At 65.1% G+C, this 10,469-nt stretch overlaps 1 protein-coding gene across 1 annotated transcript; it reads left to right on the top strand.

Annotated features, from left to right (window-relative positions):
• The first annotated feature begins 3,135 nt into the window (after positions 1–3,135).
• On the top strand, positions 3,136–9,974 carry GPBAR1 (G protein-coupled bile acid receptor 1). The gene is made up of 2 exons (XM_075001822.1): positions 3,136–3,354; positions 8,798–9,974. The coding sequence occupies exon 2, from the start codon at positions 8,942–8,944 to the stop codon at positions 9,941–9,943; it is 1,002 nt and encodes a 333-aa protein (XP_074857923.1). The 5' UTR covers positions 3,136–3,354; positions 8,798–8,941; the 3' UTR covers positions 9,944–9,974.
• Positions 9,975–10,469: the final 495 nt, after the last annotated feature.

Genomic DNA, 10,469 nt, shown 5'->3' with positions numbered 1-10,469 from the left:
CGCACCCCAAACTCCACCCCACCCCTCGCTTTCACACTCCAGGAACCTGCCCAGCCCCCTACCCCCCGCTAACCCCCCTCGCACCCCAAACTCTGCCTCACCCCTCGCTTTCACACTTCAGGAACCTGCCCAGCCCCCTACCCCACCCACTAACCCCCCTCGCACCCCAAACTCTGCCCTACCCCTCGCTTTCACACTTCAGGAACCCACCCCTCCCACAGCCCAGCCCCCTACCCACCCACTAACCCCCCTCGCACCCCAAACTCTGCCCCACCCCTCGCTTTCACACTTCAGGAACCTGCCCAGCCCCCTACCCCACCCACTAACCCCCCTCGCACCCCAAACTCTGCCCCACCCCTCGCTTTCACACTTCAGGAACCTGCCCAGCCCCCTACCCCACCCACTAACCCCCCTCGCACCCCAAACTCTGCCCTACCCCTCGCTTTCACACTCCAGGAACCTGCCCAGCCCCCTACCCCACCCACTAACCCCCCTCGCACCCCAAACTCCACCCCACCCCTCGCTTTCACACTTCAGGAACCCACCCCACCCTGGGCTGCACCCCTCCCACAGCCCAGCCCCTGCCCCACTAACCCCCCTCAGGGCCCCCCCTCACACCCCAAACTCTGCCCCACCCCCAGCTTTCACACTCCATTAACCTGCCCCACCCTGGCCTGTGCCCCTCCCACAGCCCAGCCCCCTACCCACCCTCTAACCTACCTCGCACCCCAAACTCCACCCCACCCCCTGCTTTCACACTCCAGGAACCTGCCCAGCCCCCTACCCCACCCACTAATCCCCCTCGCACCCCAAACTCCACCCCACCCCTCGCTTTCACACTTCAGGAACCCACCCAGCCCCTACCCCCCCAACCCCCTGTTGCACCCCAAACTCTACCCCACTCGCTACTTTCACACTCTGGGAACCCGTCCCTCCCACACCCCGGCCCCTACCTCACTAACCCCCCTCAGGGACCCCCTTGTGCCCTAGCCTCCGCCCCACCCCCAGCTTTCACACTCCAGGAACCTGCCCCACCCTGGCCTGTGCCCCTCCCACAGCCCAGCCCCCTACCCCACTAACCCCCCTCAGGGACCCCCTTGCGCCCCAATCTCTGCCCCACCCCCTGCTTTCACACTCCAGGAACCTGCCCCACCCTGGCCTGTGCCCCTCCCACAGCCCAGCCCCCTACCCCACTAACCCCCCTCAGGGACCCCCTTGTGCCCTAGCCTCCGCCCCACCCCCTGCTTTCACACTCCAGGAATCTGCCCCTCCCACAGCCCAGCCCCCTACCCCCCTCAGGGTCCCCCCTCACAGCCTAAACTCTGCTACACCCCCTGCTTTCACACTCCAGGAACCCCCACCCTGCCCTGGCTGCGCTCCTCCCACAGCCCAGCCCCCTGCCCCACTCTAACCCCCCCAAAGCCCCCCCCCGGCACCTCAAACTCCGCCCCCCACCTCCCCCTTTCACACTCCTGGAACCCACCCCCTGCCCTGGCCCCAGCCTGTGCCCCTCCCATGGCCCAGCCCCCTGCCTAACCCCTCTCTGGGCCCCCCCGGCACCTCAAACTCTGCCCCCCACCTCCCCCTTTCACACTCCTGGAACCCACCCCCTGCCCCACCCCTGGCTGCAGCTTGCACCCCAGTCTGGTGCCCCCCCCAGTCCTGGCCCCAGCCCAGAGCCTAAGGCCAACTGGAGCCCCTGGGCCCCCTCCTGTGGGGCGGGCGTGGCCCCCACCTGCCTGGGTTACATCCCCTGTAGGAAAAAGGCTCATTCCCTGTCTTGGGGACTGCACCCCTCAGGGCAGTGGGGGCTTGTGGACTGAGGGCAGCCGTGGCGGGGCTGTGCCTGGAGGGGGAGGGTGGAGAAGGGGCCGCATGGCCCTGCCCTGCCCTGGGCAGGAAGTTTCCTCTCACCCTGGAAGGGGGGGCCCAGCACTACCCCTGTCCCTGCCAGCTGGTGCCTGCCCCCTGGAGCCGGGCTGGGGCCGTGGGGATGCGCCTTCAGTTCTCCATGCTCACCCTCCTCGCCCCCAGCCAGGCCCTTTGCTGTTTGTCCCTGCCCTGGGCGGCCTGTTCGCGCCCTGGGAGAGGCCTGGGCACGCCGATTCCTGGGTTCTGTTCGTTACCTTTGGAGTGAGCAGCTCCCCTGCCTCAGTTTCCCCATCTGGGAAAGGGGTAATGCACAAGGCAGTGGGGATTAATTAGCAGCTGGCTTAGCGCGGGGGGCTGCCCTGAGCAGAGCTGCTATCCAAATGCAGCCGGGCGGGGGGGTTCCTTGGGGCCCCTCCTGTGCTCTGAATTTATCTTGTTTGCTTTCAGCACCCCCATTCCTGCACGCAGCCCGGCCTGGTGCCTGGGACAGCATCGCGGTGGCTAATGCTTCCTGGGAGGGGTGGGCACAGCCCCGGTCTCTCGACAAGCTCGTGCACGGTTGTCTGCTTGTGCAAGCGAACCCCCACCTCTCCGTCCGTCCCCCTCCAGAGGGGTGGGGAGGGGCAGGCTGTGCTGGAGGGCAGCTTCGATGACTGGGTCCCTGGCACGGCCGGCCGTGGGTACCCACAGGATACAGTGGGACACCTGCTGCCTGGGCTGCCAGCCTGCCCGGGAAGGAGGGTCCTGGGGAAAGCCAGAGTTTGGCAGTTTCCCTCTGTACATTGCTAAGAAGGGGAGCCCCCCCCCCCCCCCGGCCTGCTGCCAGCAATGGGGCAGGGAGTGGGGGTTAGCCTGGGGAAGACCCATTGGCTCCTAGGCCCTTCCCAGCAGGGGAGTGGCTGACAGCTGTGACCTCCCCGCACTCCTGCGGGGCTGCCCTTTCCACAGAGACTGGGCTGCGGCGGGGAGGACCCTGCCAGCAGTGCCCCCGTGGAGGGGGTTACGCCGACAGAGGACCCTGGCGTGTCGGAGAGCCAGCTGCAGCCACAGCTGCCATGTGTAAGTTTTTTGCTTGTCTCCTAGCTGGAGGGGTAGGGGAGAAACGGGGCAGCTCTCGCCCCTTAGGAAAGACGCTTGCTGTGGGGTTGGGGCCAGGACAGTTGCTCTGGGGAGTGGTTGCTTACGGCAGGAGGAGCCGGTTTCTCTCTCGGATCAGTGCCCAGCGCTGCCCGCCCACGAGAAATGCTCAGCGCTTCGCAGCATGGTATGTTTGCAGTTTCAGGCCTGGAGGCGTCGCAGCCGAAGGAGCTGCCTTTGCGTTTCTTGCTGGGAAACTGTCCTGCAGAAGCCCTGGGTCGGTTTCCTGCTCTGCTCCAGCCGTCCGAGGTGGCCTTGGGTTGGTCTCTTAGCGCGGCTTCGCCTCTGCTGCAGAATGAGGAAGATGGCAGTTCTGGTTCCCGCAGCTGCGGGTGGGGAAGTACGGTAAAGGCGTAGTGCTGAAGGTCTTCCGGGCTGGGGAGGGCATCGTTGCATCTCAGTGGCTGGCTGGTTGTACCAGCCCCAGCAAAGACAGCTCAGATGCCACTTTCCTCCAGGCTCTGCCTTACTGATCTGCTGCCCAGGCTCTAGTCTGCCAGGCAAGGAGAAAGGTTTGTTTTCTAATTACAGGGTATGCCCAGGCATGCCGTCCAGCGGCAGTAGTCGTGGGCTGTGCCCCTTGCCTGGGTGAGCGAGGGGGTAGCTTGCAAGTGAGGGGATGCGCAAGGTGAATCAGACCTTTGCAAGTGGGCCGGCGGCCTGGGACGACGCCGAGCCTTGGCCCAAGCAGGAGCGAGGGGCTCGGGTGCCGCCCGCCTGGGGCCAGTTAGTGACTTTTCTGGAAGAACGAATTAACCTTAAAACCGATAAATTACAACGTTTCGCTCCTCTGGTGAGCCTGGAGCTCAGCCTGCCTGAGACGCTGGAAAGTAACACAGGGCGGCTGCTGCGGCCAGGGAGGGGGCAGACCTCCGTCCTTGCAGCTGTGCTCCTTTTTAGCACCGATCTGCCTGCCCCTGGCCTGGTTGCATCTCCCCCACCCAGTGGAAATTCACTCGCTGCCTTCCTCCTTTCCTGCTGAACTCGCAGCAAGGCTGTTCTATCGCTTCCTGGCCCGAACGGTTGCGCGGCGTTGCTGTGCGCTGCGAAGCAGCTGCTGTGGTGCACCCTAGAGCTGGTGCCGGGATCTCAGGGGTGACGTTCCAGGATGCTGGATGACAAATAAATGTGTAGTTGATTAGAGGTGGAGCCTCCCCAGCCTGAGGCTCTGCACACCTAACATTCCTGCCCCCCAGCTGTGAAGAGGGGATGCCAGACCCCCTGGGAAACATGAGGCTTATTCTGCGGCCCCCAGGGGGGCGGTGGCCCACAGGCTGAAAGCCTCAGCGCCAGGAGAAGCAGCTGCCACCACATCACCAGTGATTCTGGGGGAGAGGGAAGTGTTTCCCTGCCCGTGCCTCTTAGGTGAGCCCCTGCACCTGGCTTTTGGGGGTTGAGCTCACTGGGCTAGGGACAGGATCTAGATCATTTCACCTCTCGAGCAGCAGTTCTTGACCAGGGTCTGTGGCCTGCTGGGAGGCTGCAAGCCTGGCTGGTGTTAGAATTGCTGGGGTGCAGCAGCCCTGAGCCCCAGCATCTAGGGGGGAGCTGAAATCTGAGTGATGTAGCATTCTGGGGCTGCCTGTGGTGCAGGGCCTGGCCCGTGGCTGTGTGGTTGACCCCTCACACAGGCCCTGGTTTGTATGCAGCAGCCCAGCTGTGGCCCAGGTGAGCAGTGAAGTTGGTGTAGCAGGTGGGGATGGGGCTGGGGGATCAGGAAGAACAGGCTGGAGCACCCCGACTGATTGGAAGCAGTGAAGAGTCCCAGGCTGGAGGAAGAGGGGGCCTCTGGGCTTTTGTGGGGTGTGGTTCAAATCGGAGCCCCCGCTGTTACCAGAACGAATTGTCCCCAGCTGCCTGCACCAGCCGAAACGAGCTAGCAGGGCTCAGCTCTGTTAACAGCGCCCAGTTTGTCCCTATAGCAAAACCCATCAGTGCCTTTTCTAGACCAGCTGAGGGATTTTAAACTGCTGTATACTCAAGGGGGTGGCTGGCAATGTACCCATTTTGCAGAGGGGGAAGCTGAGTCATGGTGAGCCGGGCAGGGTCACTAGCAGAACTTGGAATGGAGGCCCCTGTCTCCAAGATGGTGCCTTCAGCACTGGCTCCTGGAGAGGGTCAGCCATGAGACTGGTGAGGGAATGGGTCTGTGAAGTGAACAGCCCTCCTGCTCCCTGGTGTGGGAGATGCAGTCCCCGCTGTGCTCCTTAGAGACCTGGGGGGGGCGCAGGGCCCCCCTCTTCTAGATGTAGCAGAGACATGGCAAGTTCCCGTTCTTAAGAGCTAGGACAGCTGAAGGGGACAGGAGAACACACTCTGCAGCACAGATGGGGAAACTGAGGCAACATCATTAGGTGACTTGACCAAGGTTCCACGGGGAGCCTGTGGCAGAGCCAAGCAGTGAAACCTAATCTCACACATCCCGGTTCAGTGCCTCAGCTGGCCTGGGCTGAGGCTGAGCAGAAGTCATCACCCTGCAGGCTACGCTGTTCCCTGGAGATGAATCGGCTTCAAAACAGCAAACAACATCCTAATGAAATAAAAGCTGAACAGCTTGTTCCACGGCGCCCTGCTCTGAGCTGAGGGGGCTGCTTTGAGCCCTGGCTCCTGCCGGTCATTATCGAGCTATAATGATGTAATTGGCTCCCGCTGTCGCCAGGGCCCTACCAAACCAGCTTTTTATGAGGCCATTAAAGGCACATCCCAAGATGTGTTATTGCCCCGGCTGCCAGCTGCAGACAGCCGCTGCTGGGCTCACGCCATCACCAGAGCCTGTGCCCCAGGCGCTAAGCATTTTATGAGTCTCTGGAGCTGAGTAAATGAGGCAGGTGGCAGGTGCTGGGACTGTGAGGCCTGCGTTGCTGGGCGTGGGACAGGTCTGTGCTCAGCAGGGGCTTCCTAGCTGTTCCCCAGCCAAACGGGCCTGGGAGGGGGCATCGGATGGGCATGGATTGGCTCCCTGTCCAGGACTGGGCTCAGCGGATCTCCAGTGAGGCCCTGGAGGTATGTGCCGTGGGGCACCAGCGAGCTGGGTGAGTCCCCAAGGGGAGAGCGGTTTAGAAGTTAATACACAGCGCTTCCCTGCCAAGGTCCCGGCGTGGGTGTGGCTGGAGCAGCCCGCCTAGCGGGGCTGGGAGCTACAGCCAGGCATCCCAGCCGGTGCCCAATCTCGGCTGCATCGGCCCCGTGCCACCCTGCTGGAACCCCCCTTCATCTACGTGGCAGAGCCAGGGCACAGCTGCTGCACAGGGCTGGAAGAGAGCAGGGACCAGCGGGGACAGAGGGGGCGGGGGGCTGTGGCCCAGCTGGGGCTGGGAGGGCCGTGCATGGCAGGGGTTCTCGTTCCTGCCGGGGGTGGCCTGTGGTTTACAATTCTCTGTTTACCCAGTTAGACCAGCAGGCACGTCGGCCATGGGTGTGAGAAGGGGGCACTGAGGAAGGGGTAAATCTGGCCCCGTGTGAGGAGCGGAGGGCGACCAAAATAATTAGGGGGCTGGAGCGTGTGACCCATGAAGAAAGGTTGAGGGAATTGGGTCTGTTTAGTCTGCAGAAGAGAAGACTGAGGGTGGACTTGATAACAGCCTTCAATTTACTGAAGGGAGGTTGCAAAGAGGCTGGAGAGAGGCTGTTCACAGTGGTCACGGATGGCAGAACACAGAACGATGGTCTCGAGCTGCGGTTGGGAAGGTCCAGGTTGAACATTAGGCAAAACGTTTTCCCTAGGAGGGTGGTGAAGCATTGGAATGTTCTACCCAGGGGAGTAGTGGAGTCTCCATCCCTGGAGGTGTTTGAGTCTCAGCTCGACAAAGCCCTGGCGGGGCTGATCTGATGGGTTTGGTCCTGCCTAGGGCAGGGGGCTGGACTCGATGGCTTTTTTAGGTCTCCTCCAGCTCTGTTGTTCTATGATTCTATGACGTTCCAGGCAGCGTTCCCGGACCTCTGGCTGGCCTGGGCGGGTGATCAGCAAGGGGGCCTCGGAGCCAGGTCAAGGTGGAGACAGGGCGGGCACAGCAAGCCAGGCCCTGGCCCAAGGCAAGCGACCAGTGGCCTCAGCCTAGCCCCTGTGGCCAGCAGAGGTGGTGAGCTGGAAACCTGGAAGAGCAGCACACGGGCCTCATCCCTGGTGCCCCCAGGGCCCTCTCCAGCCCGGCCCAAGGCATGGCAGGCGGGCAGGGGGCGGCAGTGCCGGGACACACGAGCAGACCACGGCAGCAGAAGGCCGGGCCAGGGCAGGCGCGCCGGCAGCTGTGTGAGCCAGGCAAAGCTTGCGGCAGGCGCCTGACCATGGGCGCCGGTTCCTGGGCTGATGTTCAGAATGGCACCGTGCGAGGTGCCCACTCTAACGGGCGGGACGGGCCAGGCAGCCCGCGGGGCTTTGAGGGCAGCTGCCAAGAGTGAACGACCCCCAGCACAGCCCCAGTGCGTCACCCGCACCCCCCCAGCACAGCGCCCCATGCATCAGCCGCACGCCCCCAGCACAGCGCCCCATGCATCAGCCGCACCCCCCCAGCACAGCCCCGGTGCGTCAGCCGCACCCCCCCCAGCACAGCCCCAGTGTGTCACCCGCACCCCCCAGCACAGCGCCCCATGCATCAGCCGCACCCCCCCAGCACAGCCCCGGTGCGTCACCCGCACCCCCCAGCACAGCCCCAGTGTGTCACCCGCACCCCCCAGCACAGCGCCCCATGCATCAGCCGCACCCCCCCCAGCACAGCCCCGGTGCGTCACCCGCACCCCCCAGCACAGCCCCAGTGTGTCACCCGCACCCCCCAGCACAGCGCCCCGTGCATCAGCCGCACCCCCCCAGCACAGCGCCCCATGCATCAGCCGCACCCCCCCAGCACAGCCCCGGTGCGTCACCCGCACCCCCCAGCACAGCCCCAGTGTGTCACCCGCACCCCCCAGCACAGCGCCCCATGCATCAGCCGCACCCCCCCAGCACAGCCCCGGTGCGTCACCCGCACCCCCCAGCACAGCCCCAGTGTGTCACCCGCACCCCCCAGCACAGCGCCCCGTGCATCAGCCGCACCCCCCCAGCACAGCCCCGGTGCGTCACCCGCACCCCCCAGCACAGCCCCAGTGTGTCACCCGCACCCCCCAGCACAGCGCCCCATGCATCAGCCGCACCCCCCCAGCACAGCCCCGGTGCGTCACCCGCACCCCCCAGCACAGCCCCAGTGTGTCACCCGCACCCCCCAGCACAGCGCCCCGTGCATCAGCCGCACCCCCCCAGCACAGCGCCCCATGCGTCACCCGCACCCCCCAGCACAGCCCCGGTGCGTCACCCGCACCCCACAGCACAGTGCCCCATGCATCAGCCGCACCCCCCCAGCACAGCCCCGGTGCGTCACCCGCACCCCCCCAGCACAGCGCCCCATGCATCAGCCGCACCCCCCCAGCACAGCCCCATTGTGTCAGCTGCACCCCCCAGCACAGCCCCAGCTGTGTCCCATGACGTTGGGTTTAGCTCTGTCTCTGAAGGGTAAATGTCCCCCCCCCGATGAGTGCCCCCCTCTCCCCAGCTCCCGCTGTTTTCCTGTCAGGCTCTGGTGAGATACTGGTCAGACTGGCCCTTTGTCAGCACCTTGGAGGCTGGGCCATGGTGGTACCCACAGGCCCAGCAGGCTGGGAGACCCCACACCCTCTGGGCCCGATGCCACAAGGCCGCAGACGGGTGCTGCTGGTCCACAACCCGGCTGGATTCCCCGGGGCATGTTGGCATCCCCGCGCTCCAGGCGGCTGGGGAGCCAGCCGAGCATAATGCTGCTCTGTGGTCTCTTTCCGGCAGGAGGCTCCGTCCGGTCCTGGGGCAGAGCGGAGGATGAGCCCCGAGATCCAGTCTGCAGTACGGCCCGGCTGCTCTCCCGCTGCCTAGGTTGGCCGGCTGCCGGCGCCGAGCGGGAGGACAGGGGACCTCTCCAGGGACAGGGCGATGGGGGAGGCCTCCCTGACGCACCTGTCTTGGTTCTCCGGCCCCCTCGCGGTCTTCATCATCCTGGCCAACCTCTTCATCATCCTGGGCATCCTCTGCAACCGGCAGCTGCACGGCGCCGCCAGCTGGTTCTTCCTCAGCCTGCTCTTCGCCGACCTCCTGACCGGGGCAACCCTGCCCTTCATCCCCCGGGTGAAGCTGGAGGACGGGCGGGGCTACCACCGCTGCTTCTTCATCCACGTGGTCCCCAACTTCTTCTTCCTCTCCTTCCTGGCCAACCTGCTGATGGTGCACTGGCAGAAGTACCTGTGCATCCTCTACCCACTGCATTACCACCGCTTCTGGGTGTACCGCTGGGGGCTGCTCTGCCTGCTGCTGGCCTGGGCCCTGCCTTTGCTCTTCGCCTGCCTGCCCGTGCTGGGCTGGAACAGCTGGCAACCCAACTCCAACTGCTCCTACCAGCAGGTCTTCCCCACCGCCTACCTCTACCTGGAGATCTACTGCTTCCTCATCCCCTCCATCCTGGCCATGGGCTTCATGTCTGCCCAGGTGATGTGGGTGGCCCGCCGCCAGCTGCGGGACATCAAGAAGGTGCTGCGTTCGGTGCACCCAGGCCAGGGCCCCTCGGAGCTGGAGCAGCAGCTGGAGCTGAGACAGGCCAAGTGCATCGCCGGCCTCTCCCTGATCTTCCTGGTGTGCTGGGTGCCCTACCTGGCCGGCCTGCACCTCTCAGTGCTGGCCATCCAGAACAGCTTCAGCGACACGGCCACCCTCGTGGTCCTCACCTGCGTGGGCAGCGGGAACGCCGCCGTGGTACCCATCATCCTGGGCCTCAGCAGCCGCCAGTACACCCAGTTCTGGCGGGAGGCGGCCGCCCAGGGCTGCGGCGGCTGCAGGGCGCGGTGCTGCAGGCAGGCTGAGGCCGGGCGCCACGCGGCTGGGACCTTGCAGGACCCGGGCCCTGGCGTGGAGGCAGAACCGGTGGATCCATCTCCCTGCTGAGGCTCCGGCGCCTGTGACGGACGCAGCCGCAGTGGTTTGGGCTGGCGGGGCAGGCAGAGCCGAGGGGTCAGCGTGGCCCCTGTGGGGGGGCTGGGTGGTCACTGGGCCAGGCTGCTGTTGTGACGGGGGGTGGGGGGCGTCCCGGCTCCCCGGTGGAGGCAGGGCTGGTCATGGCTGTTGGATGCACTTTGCTTGGCCTAATGAGCCAGTGTTGGGCTCAGCCCCTGGCCACTTGGCCTGCGGTACGTTACCTTTTCCCTGCACCCCGTGAGAGAGCTCAGCTGCCTCCTGCAGCCCGCTCGGCTGGGGGGTGCCCGGCCCACCCTGGGGCCCACCCGTTAGCTGTTCCCTGGGGCGAGAGCTGAGTGCCAGTGCTGACGTGGGGCCCGATCCTGCCCAGGCTGAGGGGGCCCCGACTTCCTGGGATTGGGCCCACCCGAGTGCTTGGTGCCTTCCTTGGCATTAATCCCGCGGTGGCCAGCTGGCCCTATGCTCTGGCTGGCCTGGAGTTAGGGAGCTGGGCCCT

Source organism: Carettochelys insculpta, chromosome 8 (assembly GCF_033958435.1).
Source record: "Carettochelys insculpta isolate YL-2023 chromosome 8, ASM3395843v1, whole genome shotgun sequence".
Classification (NCBI taxonomy): Eukaryota; Metazoa; Chordata; order Testudines; family Carettochelyidae; genus Carettochelys; species Carettochelys insculpta.
Note: the sequence above shows the minus strand (reverse complement) of the source record. Positions and strands in the feature narration are given on the sequence as shown.

What these genes read in the sequence shown, in the direction of transcription:
- GPBAR1 (XM_075001822.1), top strand. Translation starts at nt 8,942, where the DNA reads ATGGGGGAGGCCTCCCTGACGCACCTGTCTTGGTTCTCCGGCCCCCTC.